At 53.2% G+C, this 22,367-nt stretch overlaps 3 protein-coding genes across 4 annotated transcripts; all 3 read right to left on the bottom strand.

Annotated features, from left to right (window-relative positions):
• Positions 1 to 1,731: 1,731 nt before the first annotated feature.
• LOC126569204 (uncharacterized) lies at positions 1,732 to 12,691 on the bottom strand. Its single transcript, XM_050226149.1, has 3 exons — positions 12,431 to 12,691; positions 11,324 to 12,248; positions 1,732 to 4,907 (listed from the first exon to the last, which is right to left on the bottom strand). Exons 2-3 carry the CDS (start codon positions 11,450 to 11,452, stop codon positions 3,231 to 3,233), a joined length of 1,806 nt encoding a protein of 601 aa, XP_050082106.1. The 5' UTR covers positions 11,453 to 12,248; positions 12,431 to 12,691; the 3' UTR covers positions 1,732 to 3,230.
• A 1,838-nt stretch (positions 12,692 to 14,529) lies between these two features.
• LOC126580928 (uncharacterized) lies at positions 14,530 to 17,994 on the bottom strand. Of its 2 annotated transcripts, XM_050244290.1 has the most exons (4): positions 17,794 to 17,994; positions 17,388 to 17,727; positions 15,354 to 17,041; positions 14,530 to 15,273 (listed from the first exon to the last, which is right to left on the bottom strand). In XM_050244290.1, exons 2-4 carry the CDS (start codon positions 17,674 to 17,676, stop codon positions 15,001 to 15,003), a joined length of 2,250 nt encoding a protein of 749 aa, XP_050100247.1. In that variant the 5' UTR covers positions 17,677 to 17,727; positions 17,794 to 17,994; the 3' UTR covers positions 14,530 to 15,000. The 2 variants fall into 2 exon arrangements, with proteins under 2 accessions (XP_050100247.1, XP_050100240.1); XM_050244283.1 differs by having other exon boundaries at positions 17,388 to 17,994.
• Positions 17,995 to 19,042: 1,048 nt separating this feature from the next.
• LOC126577145 (transmembrane protein 120 homolog) lies at positions 19,043 to 22,177 on the bottom strand. Its single transcript, XM_050238994.1, has 7 exons — positions 21,786 to 22,177; positions 21,567 to 21,685; positions 20,074 to 20,352; positions 19,917 to 19,992; positions 19,470 to 19,835; positions 19,225 to 19,371; positions 19,043 to 19,152 (listed from the first exon to the last, which is right to left on the bottom strand). Exons 1-7 carry the CDS (start codon positions 21,846 to 21,848, stop codon positions 19,081 to 19,083), a joined length of 1,122 nt encoding a protein of 373 aa, XP_050094951.1. The 5' UTR covers positions 21,849 to 22,177; the 3' UTR covers positions 19,043 to 19,080.
• Positions 22,178 to 22,367: the final 190 nt, after the last annotated feature.

The raw sequence follows: 22,367 nt of genomic DNA, 5'->3' as shown, positions 1-22,367 counted from the left end.
GGCACCCTCCTCCATTCTAATCTGTCCCACTCAGCCGAGAAATGTCTCTGGGGAAAAAAATAAATAAATAAATAAATAAAAACAAACTGCAACAACATCAATAGCTGCTACACTACACACATGGACATAGTGACACAGTGGCCAGACCGGCATATTCATAAATCAAATGAAAAAGAAGATGACGTCACGGCATCAACAGTGCAGCGCTTAGTGTGCTCGGTGCGCCGAGGAGCTAACGTGTTCCTCAGCTAGCATCACTGGCAGCGTTAAGAATGCAAAGCGGGAGCGATTCAGATGGTAAATTATTGGGAGCGGGCGGCCATTATTGTTTCCTATCCGGGAGTTAGTCGCCCGATATTGCCCAGTGCCTTGAGTTGTCTGAGCATTTCTTGAGCTTAGCCTGATTGACTGACTCGTTGAGTTGTCTATTCCTCTCTGCCAGTGATGTTGCTGTTGCTGTGAAAACCCCCCCTTTGACCCCCTGGTGTATCTAATAAGAAACGTGTCTGCCGTAGTAACACGCTATATGTACCGCTTAGTCCCCTAGTGGGGGTTCCGAATAAATCTACATTTATTTGCTGCTGACCGCTGCACCTGCAGGAAGGACCACCACGGATTGGAAACCACGCATAACCACATTCCGGAGCGGAGGCGCGAATGAAGATACCCAGAGCAAGCACACACCGGAGAGAGAGAGAGAGAGAGAGACAGAGAGAGGTCGAATCAATTTGTCATCGTTGCGCGCTGCCATGACCATGGAGAATTGCTCAAGGTGTTGCTGCTGTTGGTGCATTCCACCTCCTTTGTCTTAAGGAAGTCGAAAAGGGTCAACGCACAGCACACGCGCGCGGCACGGAACGTGTGAGGGCGAAGGGCATCGCATCAGATGATCATCGCCGCTCTCCCGCGATCTCGGTCGGTGTCACAGAGCCCCCCCCCCCCCCCCCCCGGAGCTGGGGCACTGCACCCGGGTACTAATTTGTAGTTGACGTAACAACCGGATCTTGTTGCGAGAGGCAGCGAGAGGCGTAAGGGCAGGGAGAACGAATAACGAATCTGTATCCTGCCTGGCGTCAAGGTCGCATCCATACATCCAATGGCTGGCTGGCAGATTAATGACGAAGATAGAAACCTGATCATCCGTCAGGCGCCGGAACTGGTAGTGAAGCCCGTAGGGGTGATGGCCACCCCCGAGTGTACGGGAACTGGAACTTGCTTCTGGGCGCTTGGGGTTGCTCGATCTGGTTCCCGGGAACCCGCGAGAGTGTGAGAGCACAAAACAGAGAAGACTTATGGGGAATTCGGACAAAGGTGTGTGCAGTGCGGTAGCGCTGCCCAACCGAACCGGAACGGAACGGACCGATGGCTTAGCTAGCCCCCCAGCCTTGTTGGAACCGGTTGGGGCCCTCTGCAGCGTCTGCATCTGATGGCGAGTACCGACTAGGATCACTGCACATTATTTGTTTCTTTTTCTTCGCCCAGCCTGTACCATTCTAGCCTGCTCAACAGGTTTTGGCGCAGTGTCTATTTATAGCGCACCACACGTCGAAGTGCACAGAAAGGGGTTCCCTCGAACACAGCAGCAACACTTGCACCACATCCAATGCGGCTTCCGGTGTCGGATGATAGAGAGAGAGAGAGAGAGTGCGGTGAGAGAAAGCGATAACGCAATTCGGGGGCACGCGTTAGAGCATGATTCATGTTGCTGTTGTTTTGTTTGGAAGATGGCAATACATTTATTAAGATCATAATGTAAGAACGAGTGAGATAGACAAAGAGAAAGAGAGAAAGAGAGAAAGAGAAGAGAGAAGAGAGAAGAGAGAAATAAAAAAAAGAGATTGACTGGAGCTACTAGATGATTATCTGACTTGAAGCACATCACGAGCACACGAGGCTGTTAGGTACTTCGGCTGCTGCTTGCTAATGCTGGCTGGAGTTGTGGTCCTGCGCTCTGCGATGGCGCCTGGATCCTGGACCACTACGCTAACTACGCTTGCAAACTGTCTAATCCACCGACTCCACCATTTTACTACCACCTCGCAGCATGCAACTTACCTGTTCGACGTTCCTCAAAACTACCCCAGCCTATTCTACCTGTTACTAATGCTACTACTACTACTACTAGTGCTGCTGCTGCTGCTGCTTATGCTCTACAAATTCAATCCTTCATCTATATCGAATATAAAGTCATATGCATATAGGTTTGTGGATGCGCGTGTTTTAAGTGTGCGTGCCTGCCTCGACTACTAGCGAGCCACTCCAGTGACATCTTCCCTGCTGATTCCCTGTGTTTGTTATGGCAAGCAGCTGTTATATCTACGCAGCTGTAATCCTACTACCTCTGGTCGTCCAGGACGATTTACTTCGGGCAACTGGACTGAAGCGGTACTCGGACTGAATTAAACGGCTGACAGAACTGAGCTGTGTGTGCGAGTTCACCCACGGCAATGGTCACTAAATTCGATTTGAGCAATGTAGTGCTGTAGGACGATTTGTGTTACCTGGCGTGGCGTGGCAAGGTCTGCATCATCCTCCGGCTAGCGTGTACCATCGTGACTGCCTACCATACCATAGCTACCTACCTACCTACCAACGCTACAATCTAAGTTAAATTACTTTTAAATATGTCTACCCTATTATCACATTTACAATTAACAATAGACGAGAGGGGCTGGATAGCTATGCTTTGAGCGCGAGAGGCGCGGGGAGGGGGGATGAGAGACATGGATCATCGCGATTGAGGGATAGAGGCGATCATTGAGGAGACAATCTGTGAAGCTATGATCCTGTGTCACATTGACTAACGCTCTGCTACTGGTTATACGGAGGGAGGGGGGGGGGGGGGGGTACCGTGCAGACCATATTCCTCTGGCAGGATGGGTTTATAGCTTATGGCATCTGAGCATGTGTGTGCGCGCATGGGTGTCTTCAAACGGATCTGCTCCCCAGCTGATTTCTCCAATTAGCTGGACGAGCTCCAGAATCTCACTCATGTCCACTCTCTTATCCTCTCTCTCTCTCTCTCTCTCTCTATCTTTTTCTTGCTCTCTCTCTCTCGCATTGGCATTAGAGAGCATTGACTGACTCAGATGACTCCGAGTCTGTTCCAAACGGGTGCAGCTGCTATATTCCGCCTTAATATTTAGAGGACTACCTTGGCTTCTCTTTCTCTCTCTCTCTCTCTCTCTCTCGCTCTCTCTCTCTCTCTCTCTCTCTCTCTCTTTTGCTCTCTAGAGGGACAGAAACTTGAGCAGAGCATCGTAAATAAGCCGTGGGTTGATGTCCGAGTCCGCTGTGTACCGTACCCCGCGCAGATTGCCATCGTTATGGCTCAGCACACCGTACTCGCCGACGATAAACCCGTCCGGGGTCTTCTCCTCCACCCGATACTTCCGGTAATTGCGCCCTTCGACCACGTAACCGATCTTGGAGTCACCCTCGCCTTCGGTACCGGCTACCGGTGCAAGCGGTTGCACCGTCGGTTGCTGCGTCGGCACCGATGCCACGTTGCTGTGCGATGCTGCACCCTGCTGCTTCGGCACAAACTTCCCGATGGCGTTGTGTAGCGTTACGGTTTCATCACCGTCAACCGGTGCATTCAGCTGATCGTACGGTATCTTGTCCAGCTCGTTGAACACCAACCGCTGCCGGTTGCGCTGCTGGCCACCGTCCTCATCGCTGTCCGTCCGCGTCGTCGTCGTCGTCGTCGTCATCGTCGTCATCGTCGACGACGCCGTCGTGGTAGAGGACGTTGTGGACGGTGGATCCGTGGGTACCGGTTCCGTGGACGTGGGGTGTTCGGTGCGCGGCACCGAGTACGCCGTCTGCCAGTAGCTCGACGGCTGCGAGTACACCTTAGCCGGCTCGGAGTAAATACGCGCCGGTTCCGAGTACACCTTGGCCGGTTCCGAGTAGATCCGTGCCGGTTCCGAGTAGATTCGAGCCGGTTCGGAGTAGAACCGAGCCGGCTGCGAGTAGCTGTGGGTTCCCCGGATGGCCGGCTCCGAGGGCAGCTGGACTGCCTCCCCGATGAAACTGTACGATACCGGCTTTTGGGCCGCGCGGCCACCTTCACCGGTTGCGACACCAGCTGACGCGTCACCCTTCTTATCGTGATAGATGACCGTCTGCAGCGAACCCTTCGACTCCTGCTTGCGCTCGGTGCGCTGCGATGGCGGCAAACGGGCTCGCTCAGTTCGCTGCCCTATCCGCTCCATTTTTCTCTCCTGTTCCAGATCCTTCACTTCTCCTTCCTCCACTTCCTCTTCCACCATCGGCTTCTCATGGTCAAGTTGTTTGCTTATCATCGGAGCGACCTCCTCCACCGACAGCTCGCTGCGATGTGAGTTCGAATGGTGCGCCGGCTCCAGTTCCTTTGCCTCCGGCTCACTCTGGACTTCCGTGGTTGTCGCCACCATTTCTGTGGTCACCTCGGACTCCTCATCGACTGTGGTTGGCTTTGTCTTGGTGCTGCTGTTGCTCGCGGACACCGCTATCCAACGTACAGACGTCCTCCTTGTTGTCGTCGTCGTCGTCGTCGTCGTTGTCGCTGGCAGCTTTAGATTGCGTGCGGCCGATCGGCCGTACGGCCGCGTACCGCTTCGCTCCATCTGGTCTGGCCGGTCCAGTGCGGCGGGGGTGCCTTCCGCAAACAACGCCTCGATCGGCAGTATCGTCTCATCCTCGTCATCGGCCACGGTCTGCTGCTCGTAGAAGAAGTGGCGAAACCTGCGGAGACCTCGGTTGCGTGGTGGCTGCTCGGTTGCTGCGGCCACCACCAACGGGACGTCGGCCTTCGATCCACGTTCGGCGACGGTACCGACCGGTCCCGGCTTCATCAGTATCGACAGAAACTCCCGCCCCGAGATGATATCGCTTGGCGAAGCCACACTGTCCACGCGCACGATCTAGAACGAGACGATAAAGAGAGGGAGAGAGAGAGAGAGTCAGAGAGCGCAGAAAGAGTTGAGCAAAGGTGTTAAACGTTACTTAGGCCCACACGCTCTCCATTTTATTCATCGATATTTGCATGCTTGCTGGATTGACGTAAATATATTAATTAACGCTACATTGTATACCTGTCAATAACATTTAAGATTTTTCCAAAAAAGGACGAATATGCACGTCGTCGGCATTCACTTTCATATAATTTCCATCCGGTTTTATAAAACTTCAACTGAATGGTTTTGAAAAAGGAAGATTCTGATTGAATTGCTTTGCTCACAAAAATGCATTGCTATTTAGCTAACATTGTTTAGCACCATTTGTTTCTACTGTTCAGTTTCTTTTTTCATTATTTCGGGCCTCACCATTTGCCTGAGCTTTGAAAATGAAATTGTGCCGCTTTGGAGCGATCGTCACTGGCGAGCGTCGAAACCACGGAAGCCACCGAAAGGTGTGACCGAGAATTTAAAGATAGTGTCGAGGGCAGTGAGGGCATCGTCGCGCTCAGTGCCAACGCGCTACTAAACGACGAAAAGAGGAGAATACCGATACTGGCATTTCAGCTAATTAGCTAAACCCGCCATTAAACGCCCGGGTTTCGCCCCCCCCCCCCCCCCACCTTCACCATCCCAATTGGAAGTGATGCCAGGGTTGGGTGGTTTCCTGTGGCCCTGGACCTCTAGGGTTCTAGTGCCAGTGCGAAGTGCGGTGCGCTGTAGCAAACAGATCACAGAGGAACAGCACGTAGAAGCATGCGGGAACCTCCTCCCCATTCCGCGCACACCGGGCCTTTACGACTGGTTTTTACGGTGACACGTTACTGGCTCAGCTCAAGTAAGCGCGCCAGCGCCTGGCCAGCGGCTCGCCAGCGTATAGCGAAAGGCCACTAGCCGCACAGAGACCAGTTCCCTTCGCCACCAGGGTGGGGGTAGGGAACTATCTGGCTGACGCCACCTTCCTACTGCTGCAGCAGCAGCAGCAGCAACGGTAGCAAGCAACTAGAAGCAGGCGTCTAGCAGACCGTGGGTCCATGGCAACCGCAAGCAAGCCGCAAAACAGCATCAACAAAAAAAAAAGGGTGGAATGAAGCTTGAATTGAGCGCACACACTTCGGACACTAGGATAATGGGAAACGAAGGAGGAAAAGGAGTTGGAGGAGCAGGAGGGAGGGGGGAGGAGAAGGAAGTGAAGGAGAAGAATGGCGCAGAGCGCGCAAGAAACAATCAAGTTAAGGTTGAGTTGAGCCACCGCCCCAAAACGACGACCACGGGACCCCTCCTCAACAAAGGACTTGCAATATGTGTTCGGGGCTGGCCCAGGGGAGAGGGTGGGGGGGGCAGGGCATCCATCAATGCGGTCATGGTGGTGGTGGTGGTGCTGATGGCAGGAGAATGGCGTGCTCTGGTTGGTATGCGAAGAGCGAGCGAAACAAGCGGCCGTAAGCGCTTAATGCGGGCGACGGAGCGAAAGGAGAAACGCGTTTCTAGCAGGGGCTAAGCAAGGGGCCGAGCACTGACCGCGAAGACGCGCACCAGCCCCAGCCGCTGCTGCTGGAGAAGGGCAACCAATTTCATGGTCATCCAAGGCCGTTCAATGTCGTGCTCTTCTGCCTCTTCTGCCGCATGCCGGGGCTGGCGGTCGCTGACTGCCATTGCCATTCTTGCCTGCCTGTCTGCCCTCCCGTTTTGCACCGAAACCTGTCCCCGATCCAGTCACCCCCTGGGTGTGGTGGCCTTTACGGGCCAGTGGCCTTGACGGCAGCAGCACGGCAACGCTGGTGCGTTCCACATGCCAAACAATACCACACACACACACACGCGCGCACAAACGCAAAACGGCCAGCTGGTGCTGCTGCTTAGGTCGCGCAATCAATGAACTGCAAAATGCCTCCCTCCCCTCCCTGGTAGGGGGGGGGGCTGTCGTCATCGGCGACGCTTGTGTGACGTGTAAATCATAAGTCACTCGCTAGGATCGAGAGGTCCTTTTTGGAGTTCCGACACCAGAGGGAGAAGAATGAGACTGGGGGGCACGATCACTGGAGTGGCGCGCGATCCTGCGTCAGCAAAACACTCTCGACCTCGGCCCATCATCGAGATCGACTTCCGCGGACTGCGGATCGATGACGTAAAACGTCAATCAAACTAACCTCCAAACGTCAAAAGTGAAAGACAACACACGATCTCCCGCTCCCGCTCCACTGGGAAGACGGGAAAACTCGGAATCGTGACCAAGCGAGGGGCATAATCGTCGCGATGGCGATCCTCGCGATGATCAGGAGTGTGGTGCAAATGGCGTCATCCAACGCGCACACCGTGGATGCTGCGCACGCGCATTTACGCATGCGAACGGATAGGGTTGCGGTTCAATTTGGGGCACCCGCAATATGACACCGTGGGCCTGGGGCCCGTGGAACTGGGCGGTCTGAAGCGCGGTTGCGATTTGATGCTATCGCCCTGATTTCCCCGACCAGAACCACCCACCCACCCCGACCTTGCACTCGATGTGCGCCCGACAACGACGATCGAGGGCAGAATGACGCGTGCGCGCACACACGTTCACGACACGTTGAACATCCTCATGCCGCTCAGTCTCAGGTAACGCTTCATCGCCTTTTGGGGCTGCGCGTTATAGTTCGTTCTAATTAGTTAGCGAGCGCGACCCTTTCCAGAACCGACGCAACAGTGACCGATTCTATGTAGCGCTCTGCGGGGTTTGGAATGTGGGATGCAGTGCAGCCACCTTTCCTGCGTGGCTCCTCTCGGCTCCCTGGGATCTGTCCATTTTTTTGCGGCAGCGAACTAGACAGCGCTGCCTCGAGTCCGATTCAAACACAGCACAGAATATGTCACTGTCGTCATCCATATGTAATGAGCTGCACTGGCCACGACTGGTTCCTTCTGTTCAGTTACGCAATCGCTACCTTAGTGAAGGTGCGCTCACCCTGTCTGTCTGGCGGTGCCGTGCTGGAATGCAGAACCGGGCACTAGCGCTCCCAGAAAGTGTTCCCGAGTCCCCTCACAGTGTACGTCACTGCATATTGTACGCTGCAGCTGGTGCAGCTACGTGCTGCTGTCAGTAGAAGTCGGCATACGAGCAGCCACGATTCCACTCCGATGCCGCTTGCAAAAAATCGAATTCGGAATCGATTCCGAGCCCGAATCGACTCTGGCCCAGATCGATTCCAGGAATTTCGGGGGGGAAAGTTCGGCGCAGCAGTGACTGTGTCTTCTGCTTTGCTACAGCATTCGCTGTCGATGTTGATTGTTTTGTTTTAGCTTACTACTTTGTTTACGTTTTCGTGGCCTACCTGCCTGCTGCCCTGACTCCCTTGACTGTTGTTTAGTAGAGCCCAGGTCAGGTAAAAATTGATCTTGACCTTCATCATGAACATTCAAGTACAGAAAGACGCCATCGCGGCTGGCGATGACCGATTCCGAGTCCTAGTCGCCTTCGACCCAGATCGATTCCGGGAATTTCAGGGGGAAAGTGCGGTGTAGCGCTGTTACTGTTCTTATCTGCTTTGGTAGAGGAGGAGTTTGTGGCTTTTCTGTTTTGGCATGGTTTTTATTGACCGTGAAAATTGTGAGCCTTTTTGCTGCAATACCCAACGACTCTCGTTGTTTAATAGAGCCAAGGACACATCTTGAGATCCCAGTGTCTACGAGGATGTCAGGAAATGGAACCTTCGGCGAAGAAACACTGTGAACTTCAGTTCCTTTGTTTGACCTCTACAGGATACGCTCCTTTCTAATACCGAGGGAGAGAGAGAGGGTAAGAGTGAAGGTGGGGTTGGAAGAAATGATGTCAGCTCGACGGCCGAACCGATCCCGATCGGGATTACGATATGGATATGGGCGGTGCGGGCTTCTATGATTCGCGGCGGCGCTGAACTGCGCGGGAACCCGTGCAACGAGCGCAACCACAAACCTGTATTGCCTTTCAAGTTCAACCAAGATTTCGAACCGGCTACTCCAGGCAGTCAGCGTTCCCCTCCCCTCCTAGGCCTTGGTGAAGGGGGAGGGGGCTTTTATGTACCCTGAACCCTCAATCCTCAAGAGCTGCTGCAGTAGCACAGTAACAGCAACGAGAACGACAACAACAACAACAACAACAACAGCATCAACCAAAACAACAAAATGTACCCCAAACTACTACCTCGCGTACTCTCTCTCTCTCCCTCGTTTTCTGTTCTGTGTCGCACCCGGATATGAGGCCCCAGCTGTGAATGGACCCAGCGGGGCGACCCAACCAACGCCTTCTTTCGCGAGCACTAGCGATTGTTGTTGTCGGTGGCGGGCGGGGAAAATCAAAGTCCGAGACACCTCTCTCTCTCCCTCTCTCCCTCTCTCTCTCTAAACCCTACTTTAAGCTCCTGTAAATCTCCTGAGCAACTTGATTGGCTCCGCAAGTGATGTTGAGACGCACCGCGCAGTGAGAATTCTGCCGCGCCGTGCCGCGACAAACCGATCGAACCGATCACGTGATCAGATGGTGCGCAGACAGTGGAGTACGTCCAAGCATGTCAGACCGCTCGCCAGGGAGGTCCCCTGGCAGAACCAGAACCCGCCTAATTACAATAATGGTGGCACTTGGCGCCTTGACTACACCACGGCAGTGCTTTGTGTGCGCGGTGTATCATCTGAGACACCTCACACCGCGGACCGTCAGCGATCAAATTGCTGGCTACGGTGGCGGGCCGACGGAAGCCGAATTGGGAGCCACACACACACTTCAGGGCGGGCGTCGAACGACGATCGAACACCGCCGCCAGTCAGAATCCGAAGCGCAAGTAGCCGCCAGGCGCCAGGTAGCGGAACGAATAGTGAAAGTCACCCCAGGAGAGGAAAGAGGGTTAGTGGTGCCCGGGGGGAGAGGCGGTAGAGGGGGTGCGGCTATTGGAGGGGGTGCCGGGGTGTTAACTGATGCTGAATCTAAGCAGTCCGCCCGAGCCAGAAGAACCGACACCGCACACACATATCGAGACAGACCTAGGGGCCTAGACCAACTGCTACTGCTGCTACCAGTAACGGTTTGGTGGTGGAAGTGGGTGAATAATGAACCAAATAGGATCAAGGTTGCATAGTAATTAGGTTTCGGAAAGGGATAGAATGGGAGGACGGGGGATTACTGTGAGGCTAGTGAGCACTAGTTCACCACCTTTTACTCTCGCTTCGCTCGGGAAACTCCTCCCTATTATCCTTGATTCCTAAGGACTTGGGGCCGTGGCAGCACGTGACTCAACCTCCCCTGCTCCCTTCTGCGTGCAGCATATTGGGAGTGTGGCCAATAGCTCGCTTGTTCGATCGTGGAGCATGGAATGGCCACCGCCTGCAAAGGCAACAGCAGGACACCAAGGTCAACGCTGAAGACACACGCGCTTGTGCTAGGCGTTTGGTAAGTCCTACGGACGTGCAACAGATTTCACCGCCATCGCGTGCAGTGCTGCCGATATTAGCTGCCATCGCGCAGTTATTCACACCGGTTTGCGGTTTTGTAGCCGGCCATATAGGAGAGTGGTGCACTTAGATTATCCTTAAGGAGGGGGCTTCGGTAATTTCTTGCCAAACCAAGGATCATTTTTGACGATTTTTTTTATGACGTAACCATTCAATTTTATTATGTTAAATGTACGTCATATTGAACTGCAACTTTTGAAGAATATTTGGTTCTATTTTGAGGAGGATTGATTGAAAACTTCATCCATGGCATCAAATCATGGTGCGTCTGCGAAAAGATACTTTTTACGGTGCCCATCGTAGGTGCGTGATGCGTCATCAGAAAAATATAAATCGATACTTGTTTGAAAGATGTTAAGTTTATCCAGGTAGCCCGGTTGAGTTTTTGTTGAATTTCCGATTTTTCGTTTTTTGGCAGATTTTTCAAGTTGAAAAAGTGACGCTTTTTGTCATTTTGCCTAAGAACACGATTTTTAAAGATTTGTTTAAAAAAAAGTATCAACAATTTTGATAAAATCTCAACGGGGCTACCTGGCAAAGAGTGTACTGATTGTGTGTTAAAAATTTCGAATCGATCGGTCCAGTAGGTTTTACGGTACGATGGGCACCGACTTTGAAAAGGTTGTATGAAGTGCAAATTTTCAAAAATCTAGAACATTGTCAGTTTTGCTTCGATTGATGCAAAAAATTTACACAATGTTCTTGAAAGAATCAGCTTCCAGGGAAAAATGTTAAAAATATGTTTATAATTTTGTCACAAAACCAAAAATAAGTACCGAAGCCGCCCCCCTTAAGGCGATGCGGTCAACGCGGGCCTACGAGGGATACGCTCATTCAGTTTGCCATTTCGGGGGCGGGTTGATGTTTGTGTTGCTTTGCCATTGCCGGCCCGGTTCGGACAGGTGTTCGCCCCCTTCACTTACCATTAGGCTGCAGACGAGCAGAGTGACGGCAAGCTGTTCCACCATCATCATCAACATCATCGAAATCATCCTTCTCCTAGCGCTCCTCTTTCTCCTCCCCTCGGACTGCTGCTGCTCACCCTTCGGCATCAGGGGGTAGATGGCCAAAGATGATTGGTTGGTTGAAATGGTTGGCTGGCGGTTCGGTTGGTTGGCGGTTGGCGTCGATCGACTGCTGCTGCTGCTACTACTTCTGCTCCTCTCCTCTGCGGCTTCCTCTGTAACTACTCTGGATGGCCGCCAGGAGTACTAGTAGTCCGGCAAACAATGGTCCCGGGCTGGTACACGATGGCACTTCAAATCCTCGACCACTCTGCCTAAAGTGCACTTTGCACAAACACTCACTAAACACATATACAGATGCACATGAAGCTCGAAACAAAAACACTGGGAAAATTGCTAGTACACACGCACTCACACAAACGGGCGATCGCCAAAACGGGACAATCCGCGTACGGTGCTTAGCGATTGGTTCGTTGGTCTAAACTGCAGTCGCTGGTTCCTGCGCACTCCAGCTACTACCACTAAAAACACTAGTGCGGCTACTCCTGCCTGCCTGCCGGCCTCACAACGGCGATCGGCGATCACGAAGCTCCTGTCGGTGACAGTCCTGCCAGTGACGGCGTTTTAGTGGCCGGATGCTAGCTCCAATCCCGACAGCTGCCGATGGATGGCCGCAGCTCGTGGCAGCAGTTCTGCCCAGACGTTCATCGCACACCATATCGACTGGCCCGGCGATGGGGCCGCTCTGGCTGCGGTTCTATTCCCTTGTTGATCGTGTATGGGTGGCGAATATGTCCACTATGCTGTCCACTCCGCGTTGGCCGGGGTTTGATTGATGCGAACCAGCAATCGATCAGTCGATCCCGTCCCAGCGGTCCTGTTTCTGCGTGTGACGAGCAGAAAGAGACGAAGCAGCAGGAGCAGAAGATATGCAATCCAGTTCCGGGGTGAGACATCGATGCAACCATCGGCGGTACAGAGAAGGAAAGAACAAAGGAAGTGCGTTTGAGTGTGTAAGCAGCTCGTTCGGTTTCGAGTTAATAGGCCCTCGACCCTGTCCCTTACCTGCCTGGCCGTGCGCTCTGCTCTGCTCTGCCCAGCTGACTGGCCAGCAGGCGTAACTCTTCCGCCAAACACCGGAAATCGAAGACCAAGGAACCGTCGAAGCGGGGCACCGCCTGCCTAGCACCTTGGATCCTGCCGACGATGACCTGGAACGGTTGGTCCCGAAGCGCAGACCCTACTACTAACCCCTGGCGTGGTGCGGTCCTACCGGTCGTCGGTGGCGACAAATGCCGGGCGCAGGCATCTATTCTACAGCGCGGACGCTTCTGCACTGGCCGCTGCTAAGTGAAACACTGAAATTAACTTACCACGATGCACACACACACACACACATCCACGCACGAACGCACACGCTTCGTTTCGTTTCGTTTGTGTGTCCCGCTCGTTCTAGAGTGATCGCTGCTGCTGCTGCTGCTGCTGGTGGTGCTGGGTCTGGTCGTTGGATGCCGATCGCTCTCGCTGTCTTCGTTGTCTATGCCGACGCTCGGACAACTCGCTTGGCGAGGCGAGGCGAGGTGCGTTGATGGGAGCCACTGTCTCGTTTTGTTTTACACGCGACACACACTGGCAGGGGCACACGCGTCGTTACTTGCCTCGTTAATTCATGTCGTTCTTCCCCACTTCACACCTGCCACCCCCTACCACCCCCCCCCCCCTCCCACCCCATCCCCTCCACCCTCGCTAACGGGGTCCGATCTATGTAGCTCCTTGATCGAATCCGTGATCGTACCGAATCGGGTGGGTCCTCAGGCGCTGTAACAATCCGCGCGAAGTTCTGGTTCGCTCTCACTCGCGCGCTATGCTAGCGCTCTATCGTATCACATGCCATGGCGTTTCCGTTCTGCCGCGTGGAGGGCGCAGCACCACCACCTCCCTATGGCAAAGGCATTGCAGTGAAGGTCCCTCCTACCAATCCGATATAAATGCCTGTGTGTGCGCGCGCGGGCGCACGTGTGTGTGTCTGTTTAGTGAATGGACGTGGAAGTAGCTCGAGAGCAGGAGTACGCGGAACTCGCACTTTCGAGCGCGCAAACCGCATACTCTGTACTCTGTCAGCTGGCAGCTACACCAGCTCGCTCGATCTCTCAATGCGGCTCTATGCGGATGAAATGATGCAGGGGGTACAGCATAACAGGATCAGGGGGCCGTTCCCACTCAGTATGATGGGAAAGATGCCGGTTACGGTGGTTTCTAGCGTCTTGCGGCTAGTAGCATGCCGTTAAAAAACTTCCCATAACTCTCATTGTACTCACCCGATGCTTACGCCGATGACAACCACCGAGCGTCTCCACGCTTGTCGCTTGTCGGGCTGAACTTGCGCTTGCCACATCGGTCGTTATTTGTTACCTTCACTGTTTGGCAGTGCCATGGCGAGTTTTTCTTTTTTTCGTTAGTTGAGAGCACACAATCTAATGATTACAGATAGGATGGTCGCAATAGGAGCAGGAGACGGGTGAAGCCGTGACAGCATAGGCTATCGAAAAAAGGCTCAGTTTTGGCGATTTTTTTTTATCAACAAACCATTCGATTTTATTTTTTCATGTAAATGTCGTATTAAACAAAAAGCTTTCAAGAATATTTGGTTGTAGTTTGGGGACGATTTGTTCTTAAAACATCGTAGAAGAAATCATTTTTAGCATGGTGTGTTTGCAAAAATCTACTTTTTCCTGTTCCCATCGTAGCCCTGTGATGGGTGATCTGTAATATGGAAATCAACGCTCTTTGGATAGATTATAAGTTTATCTAAGTAGCCCCGTTGAGTTTTTGTTGATATTCTGATTTTTCGATTTTTGGCAGATTTTTGAAGTTGAAAAAGTGACAGAACCGGGTTCGTCGCTTATATTGAAGTCTTTTGATTCGAAATAAAAACGGCTCGATTTTTGACGATTTGTTTGTAGAAAACTATCGACCTATACATAATTCTGTAAATGCCATTATAAACTACAACTGTTCAAGTATATTTCGTCGAATTTTGAGGAAGATTTGTTAAAAACTTCATCCCCAAAAAAACAGATTTTCTCAATGTTTCTTCTCAAGAAAACGAGTGTTACAGAAATATTTAAAGAAAAAGTATCAACCATTTTTTTATAAAACCTCAACGGGGCTGCCAGAAAAAGAGTGTTCTGATAATGTGGCAAAATTTTGAAAAGGCACCGAAGCACCCTTTTTTGGAAAGAAAGTTGTTGGGAACGCGTTTCAAAGTAGCGAGCGGTATAGAGCCATCTTTTGCGGATTTCCAAAAATCTCTGTCAGTTTTTCTTCTATTAATCCAACATTTTTGCAAAATATTCGTGAAAAATATTCACGGAGAAACATAAAAAGCATATGTTACAGAAAAAAATAAATACCTTAGCCCCCGCTTTAGAGTAAGAAGCTGGGCCAATTGATTTCTTTGATTTTTCACGCGCTAGCCTGCGAATAGCGGTGGTAAAAAGGACATGAGGGAGTTTGGTATTTATTTTATTTATTGGATTTTAGAAAACCAATTTTTCGCGCGCCATGCCCATTGAATCAAGTGAATGACTTGCACGTCAACAGAAGGGTTGCAATGGGAAAGCGGTGCACTACGGTCACTGGTCCCTAGAACTGGAACGGTTTGGCGAGCTGTAGCCAGCGGATGCCAGGAAGATGTTGGTACCGGTTTGGACGGACTGGCGCAGGAACTGGCTTGGGACGAGGTTCGGCAGATACTCGACACCCGGTATCACCACCTCCTCCTCTCGCTCCGGCTTCGGTATTAGCGGCGGAATGCGCGACTGCCGCACCGCCTTGACACGCGGCAGCGATTTGGTCAGATAGCCGGCCGGCGGCATCGGCGGTGGAGTCGGTGCGTCCTGTAGCTCCTGCAGGTGCATTAGCTCGTGTTACAGCACGTTTGTGTATGGGTTTTAAAGGGAGGTGGAGAGAGGGATTGCGTACTTACCCTAGGCTGAAGGCTCGAGTGACTACCGACGTGCGAGCCGTCATGTAGCAGTGCGCGAGGTTGCAGGATCTGTCCCCGCTCGATGATGTAGCCCTCCAGCTCACCGTGGTCCTCCATGGGACTGGCACTAGTTGGGAATTGCTGTTGCTGCTGTTGCTGTTTGGCGTACCGGAGGCCTGCATTGATGTTGTTCATTTTGTGCTGGTTGGGAAGCGATTGATGCGTTCCGTTGTACATGGCAGGCCCAAGAGCACCACCGTTCTCGAGTCCGTTCGCGGATCGTGCGTGCAGCTGCTGTGAACCCTCGGTGTGTAGCTCAAAGTCCTGGAACGGGTCACTGCTGGGGCTGTGACTGTCGTACGAACCGGCGTACGACGTGTGCGAACCGGCCCCTCCGTACGCCGTGTACCGGAGCTCCTCGTTCCGCTTGCTGACGGCGTGACCACCGTTGGTGGTTGCGGTGTAAGGATCCGGCTCCCCGACTGCGGCTCCCCGCGGCACCGCACCACCAGCCGTCAGCAGATCCTTTCGGCTGAAGGCAAAGTACGAGCGCATCCCACCGATCTTGTGTTCGATCGCGGGCAGCGTCTTCCACTGGGTGCCGGGCATGTGCCAGAGCACGAGCAGGGCCAGCACCAGGCCGAGCACGATCGCCGTGACGTAGTGCGACGCGATCACGCCCTTGTGCGACTCGACCGGTCGCACATCGATACCGAGCGGACCGACCTCCTCCATGCCGAACAGCGTACCATCGAGGCTGCCGAAGTACTGCAGTAAAGCGATGCCGAGCAGCTCGAGCAGCGTACCGAACGCCAGCATCGTCTCGTTGTAGTTGAACGGGGCCAGCTCGAGGATGTTGATCGACGGCAGGGGCAGGGTGCAGCCGACGAACGCAAAGTACAGCAGCTTGGCGATGCCGAAGTGCAGCGCCGACCGATCGGACGCGTAGAAGGCAACGCACAGGACCAGCCCAACCACGTACAGGGCCGACGAGAGCAGAAACAGCACCTTGGGCGGTAGGAGCGGGCTGGCGAGCGTGCTAACCAGTGCACCGGCCGCCATGAACCAGAACACGCAGTACCAGGCGTTCGGTTGCTCGAACAGGTTGATGCTGGCCTGAAAGCCAAGGAACAGTAGCACCCAGTAGAAGGCCAGCAGCCCGACCAGCTTGGTTGCGATCGAGTAGACCGTCCACAGCGTCCGGTACCGGTTGTCGCCGAAGTGCATCGCTGCGGGGGCGGCGAGCTGCTCGGTCGAGCGACCAAAGTACGCGAACGAGTCGAGTCGGGAGTGGAAACGGCGGGCCACCAGTTTGCCGCTGTCGTGTGCGATCGCGGTATCGAGATCGAGCGGCCGCTTGTAGTCGACGATCGCTTCGCGCTGCAGCATCTCGACCACCGCCAGCAGCACGATGGTGAACGAGCTGCTGGCCAGCAGTGCGATCGCCACGTTCTGGTGGAACTGTTCGCGCTGCTCCTGCTGCATGGTACCGGTGAGTGGGCCCTCCCCATCAAACGCCATGGCGGAGATGGTTGCGCTCGAAGCAATTCCTACGAGATACCAGAAGGTGCAGAGCGACATGTAGGTCACGCGGTACCGGCCCGTACAACGGATGTGCAGGTAGCTCAGCCCGGGCACGAGTGTTAAACCGATCGATACCGCACCCAGGTAGATGGCCGGCACCACATCTACGAAAGGATAAAGTACTTTAGCTGTACATCGGCTTCGTAACACGAAACAAAAAAAAAGAAACAAGGAAAAAACACAGCGGGCCTGGGGCCCTCTAGCTGTGGCTAACTGCGAAATATTCATGTGTCCAAATTTGATACCATTTCTTCACGACTCACGGCGGCATGGTTTTGTTTTTTTTTTTAGAAAGAAAAAGCTATCACATGGTTTGTGGTGTAAATTGGTATTTGGCAAGCAGCAGAAAGGGGTTTAGATAGGGCCCGTATCTAATCCCCGTATCATTGACGGATCATTGGATTGCGGAAAGGACACCGGAGGAACAGGGACACACACTGCTACACCTACCAGCAGCCAGCAGGAAAACGAGACCGGCGGCCAGAGCAAAGAAGGCCCCGGCCAGCAGCAGGTACAGATGGACGAACTGCGTCTTGCCGTTGTTGAGCTTGAGCCCATTCGTCACCAGCACGGTGATGATCATCGCGATGATGATGATAATGTGCGGCCAGTAGAGTGTTTCATCGTACAGGCAGGCGACGGTGGTGTCGGACGCGAGTGGCAGCACCAGCAGATAGCCGTACACCAGGCCGGCCGACGCGTACGACAGCCCGACAATCCACTGTACGAGCTGCTCCATGGAATCGCGCGAACCACTTGACACACGGGATCTGAGTCACCTCCTAGCTTCCTATAATAGGCACCGGTCCAGTAACTATTGTTTCGTTACACGTTGCTGTTACTGTTGCTTGCTTACTTCTACTTCTACACCAACCACCCCCACCCCCGCTACACTAGCCTTTCTGGCCAACAATAGTAACTGGCGGCGCGGTTTTGGATTTGGATGACTAGTAGCCGGCTTAGACGTAGAACGCGAGCGCTGATTGAAGAAGGAAACGAAAGCCCGAACAGCCGAAAGTACTTGGAACGACTGAGCAACTGGAAGTGGGTCTCCGGTGTGATGTGTTCCGTGGACCACCACCCACGTACTTGATTGGTCAAGTCGTTCCCGCATCTTCGCACCCCAGCCGTTGAGCAAATAGAGCTAATTGATGATTCGTATCAGTCAGGCCCTGTCAATGGGTGTGAGTGTGGCACTCGGCGAGCTGGCAGGCGGACGGGCGGTCGGGCGGTCGGGCGGGCGGGCGGGCGGAGCGAGTTTCCCTCCTGTTGCTCACCTGGTAGATAATACGGTTCTCCGTCACCGTCGGTTATCGTTATCATTAGCTCCAATTGCCCCTCAAATCGCCCCGAGGAGTGTCAGCCAGAGAGAGAAAGATAGATAGAGAGAGAGAGAGAGAGAGAGAGAGAGAGAGAGAGAGAGAGAGAGAGAGAGAGAGAGAGACTCTCGATAGGACCACTGGGACATTCCAACTGCCTGTTCGCTCATCGCGGTATCGGGTTCTGGTGTTTACTGATCATCAGCGCGTTCCGGTAATCGATGCCTGCGATAGTGTGCACATCGATCGCGCAATCCTGGCGCGACGAAGAGGAGCGCGTACAATGCGGGGACTGATAGGGGAAACATAAGCATGATACGGTTAGGGCTGCCATGATGCTTCTCCCCAAAAGGCAACTTATGTAGCGGGCTTAGGAGGTGAGGCCAGAGTCAGATATGTCGTGCCGTACAGCACCACCTGCTGCGTCCTTCACTACGCTACATAGCTACCTTCATGTCAACCGAACTAGTGCAACTGGTGCGGTGACAGAACAGGCGAGCGATGATCGATAGCACGTCTTTTATCGATGGCGATAAGTGATGGTATCGACCGGCCTGTGTCCAGGGGTAACAGCTACGCATCCTGTGAATAACTGCGCGCCTGGACGATAGAGGTAGAGCATGAGTATGAAGGTTTTCGAAGTGCATCAAAATATCCAATCTACAAATCTATCAAAATTCTCCTCTCGCAGTTATCTAGGCGCAAGGTAACTGATGTTGACCTCTTCCCCTCTCCCCCACCCCCCGTTCCCCACACCAAATGGGCAATTAAACAATCTTGCAGATGTAATGCTTTGACAAGGGAGAAACGTAAACATTTCACTTTTATTCATTCTTTGCCAGCCCCTCCGCAGTGGCAGCAGACCGTGCCTCCGCCGACGAATTCGTAGCTACGTCCTGCAACGAAAGAAGGTAAGTGACATTTTAAGAAGTTTACCAATGAAGAGGAGCAGAAAACTGAGTGCGTACCTTCGCCGGCTGGCCCTTTGAAGCAATCAGGTTCATCAGCCGGTACCGGTTCTCCGTGTGCTCGCTTAGCTTCTGTGGTATAACCAGCAGGGTGGTGGTCGTGTTGCCAGCAAACAGAATCAAAAACAACGTACTCAACACCGGAATCTGAAAGGGTGGCGCGGCGGGGGGGGGGGGGGGACCAAAGAGGAGAAAAAGCGTTGAGTCAGGGTAAGGAAGAAGACGCTAGTGCCGATGTCGCTCACCTGCCAGGTGGCATCGGGATGGGCCGACAGCTGGTACAACGTCCACGCGTTGTAGAACTGGAACAGATAGCCGACGAACAAGAACGGTATCAGGAAGCTCAGGCCACGCCACATCCACGAGTGAAAGCCCTCGATCGTGATGTCCATGTTGTGGCGCTCACCAAGCGCCTTCAGCCGATAAAGCACACCCTTCTGGTAGCGGAACTGCATGTACTGCACCAGGCTGATGTACACGTTGAAGTACATGAACTGTGACCGGAACAGCTGCCACGGTTCACCCTGGGGCCACACAAGCAGCACGCCCGCGCACACGGTCGAGATGAAGTGGTGCAGCCGCCACCAGCCCTTTATCCGCGAGCCGTTTACCTAGTTTCGTGGAACGATCGAGCAAAGAGCAGCGTGTGAGGAGAAAGCAGTGCAGAAAGACGTCAGAAGCGAGCGCCTTACCTTCAAAATCGACTCTCTTATCGTAAGCGTACAATAGTACCACACCAACAGGAAAAGAAACACAAGCTCGAGCGCTCTGCAAATGGCCGGAGGGGGGACGGTTAGTTGGCACGAAAATGCACCGTTTCGTGCCGTTCGGCGAGGACCACCCCCTTACCTTAGATTAAACACGATATTTAGAAACGACAGCAGCAGCCCGATCACGTTCAGGATCAGCTTGAACTTCTCGTACTCGTCCTTGTACCGCACCTTATCGTTGCGGTTCAGAATCGACACGTTGACGTCACCGAGAATAATCTTCAGGTAGCGGCTGTTCTGCTGCGGCAGTCCCTGCTCGATCTCGTGTATCTGGGCCTTCCGCTTCATGATGTTTTTGTTGAACAGCGAGAGCCATTCTTGGTCCGTGGCGGAGGAAGCTGGCTCGGTGCGTGTGTACCTGCGGGGAGAACCGAACGAGTTGGTAAATTAACGCTCCTAACGCTCTCCTCCACAGTGGAGCTTGCTTGACGTTTGATCGTTTCCGTCGGTCAAAGGACCTTCCAGCGATCGCAGGACCTGACGCCTGTCGTCTGTGCAGCTGTGTGCCGTCTGCTGTTTTTAGTCCCTCTCGCATCACGGCAACGACAAGGCTCACGATTACAACATTGCAGCGAGTTCGCAATTCGCTGCGGCGCGGCTCCGCATCGTTGCGCTGAATCCAGCCTAAACCAGCAGTGATTGGCCACTGTTTTAGTTTTAATGGCGCGATCGCCGGTAGTAATTACCGAGCAGCAGCAGCAGCAGCGTGCCGCGGCCTTCTGCCTTGATTGGACGCCACCGTCGCAAAGTATATGAAAGGCGAGCGTGGGGATGGCGGCCAGTTGATTAGTCATGGTGGTGGAGGCCCGGCCTTCGCCTTCCTTGTGCTGCGCCGTGTATGTGTTTGCGTTTTCGCACAGGTTTTGCTGGGAAAAATCCGAAACTGGCGTAAAACTAAACCCCTCTCTCGACTCGAAACCAATCCTTTTCCCGCATATTATCCCCGCACCCAGAACAACTCTCAACTGGTCCAATCAAAAATGCATAATGTTTGTACCAATCAAATATATTAACAACAACAACAACAAAAGGTATGTCATGGTGTGTGAAAAAACAAAACAAAAAAGGGAAAAAATGGAGCTGAGAGTGTGGAAGAAGGTGGAAGAAAAGATGGAGCCGATTACTGCCCAATCGCTGACCCGCTTGTTGGTGTTTGTTATCGTAGATAACAGGGCCGCTGCCCGTGCGATAAGCGCTGCAAACGGCTTAAAAGGCAATACACAGCAGTCATTTGCAACCACAAACAACAACAACAACAACAACAACGAACTTCAGACCGTCGACCCGTAAAGCGGAGACCAAACTCCAACATCCCATTTAATCAGGGTCCATCATTTATCTTATCGCCCACCTGTTGTGTGTATGCGGATGTTAGTGCTACAGGCATTAACAGCGCCCAATGTATGCGCGAAGGATGAGGACGTTGAATCGATCGGCATTGGCACACCTGAGCCAAAACCCCCCACCGGTCGCTCCCTCCCAAAACGCAGCAACCAACAACCGTTACAAGGTATGGCAAGGCAAAGTTTACGTCCGCCCCCACCGGCTAGGCTTCTCTTCCCTCATACTTACTGCTTCAGAATCTTCGATATCTGCTGCATACGGTAGCGCTGGTGTTGGATTTGCTTGGTGCATTTCTCTTGCATCTCCTCCAGCCGTTCGTGCAGGTCCAAGTACGATTGGTTGGCCTCCTGTCGAGAGAACGGCAAATGTTGGTTAGGCACTTCGAGGCGCGTTGACGGTGGCGTTCCCGAGCACGGCCACCACAACAACAAAAACACCAGTGCTTACCTCCAGGCTCCGGAACTCCTCGGTCAGCTCGGACCATTCCCGTTCCAATTCGTTCACATCCATCCTCCAGTACAGCGGAACAGCGGACAGTACGGTGGCGGTGTTTTTTTTTTTCTTTTTTGCTCCCGCCCGAACGAGTCGTCCTTTGAGGGACCGAGACGGGCCGAGAAGATTTTCTTTGCGGGAGTTAAAATCAACCAGCACGAGACGGGCAGATGAGCGTACCTGGCCAGAAACGGCTCAAATGATGTGATTTTGACAAGAACAGTTCCAACTGACTGAACCAACCAGCGACGACAACGACAGCCAACCCAATCGGCTGGATGGCATTTGATATGGCGGTGGCACTGACGCGCGCGCGCGCGCTCGCCGTCTCTATCCTTCGCAGGGCTGATGACACTCGTACCTGCGAGCGTACGCACCGTTGAGCGTTTCTCTTGCTTATTTTGTACCTGAAATAATTCCTGTACATGTTTTGCCGCCACACAGGGGAGCGGGTTGCGTTATCTCATTATCATTGGGATGCTATCGCTGAAGGAAGAAGATGAATTTGAATCCATTTAGTCCACGATACGCAAAAAT

The sequence above is a fragment of the Anopheles aquasalis genome, chromosome X, assembly GCF_943734665.1.
Source record: "Anopheles aquasalis chromosome X, idAnoAquaMG_Q_19, whole genome shotgun sequence".
Lineage (NCBI taxonomy): Eukaryota > Metazoa > Arthropoda > Insecta > Diptera > Culicidae > Anopheles > Anopheles aquasalis.
The sequence above is the reverse complement of the archived record's forward strand: the minus strand, read 5'-3'. Positions and strand labels throughout refer to the sequence as shown.

Bases quoted from the DNA above. Each gene is read 5' to 3' on its own strand.
- LOC126569204 (XM_050226149.1), bottom strand. From the start codon at position 11,452: ATGCCGAAGGGTGAGCAGCAGCAGTCCGAGGGGAGGAGAAAGAGGAGC. The intron at 4,908-11,323 runs GTAAGTGAAGGG...GTCTCGTTCTAG, and splicing joins TGCTCGTCTGCAGCCTAATG to ATCGTGCGCGTGGACAGTGT.
- LOC126580928 (XM_050244283.1), bottom strand. From the start codon at position 17,676: ATGGAGCAGCTCGTACAGTGGATTGTCGGGCTGTCGTACGCGTCGGCC. The intron at 17,042-17,387 runs GTAGGTGTAGCA...ATCCTTTCGTAG, and splicing joins CGTTTTCCTGCTGGCTGCTG to ATGTGGTGCCGGCCATCTAC. The intron at 15,274-15,353 runs GTAAGTACGCAA...ATGCACCTGCAG, and splicing joins ACTCGAGCCTTCAGCCTAGG to GAGCTACAGGACGCACCGAC.
- LOC126577145 (XM_050238994.1), bottom strand. From the start codon at position 21,848: ATGGATGTGAACGAATTGGAACGGGAATGGTCCGAGCTGACCGAGGAG. The intron at 21,686-21,785 runs GTAAGCACTGGT...TTCTCTCGACAG, and splicing joins AGGAGTTCCGGAGCCTGGAG to GAGGCCAACCAATCGTACTT. The intron at 19,836-19,916 runs GTAAGGCGCTCG...CCACGAAACTAG, and splicing joins TAAGAGAGTCGATTTTGAAG to GTAAACGGCTCGCGGATAAA.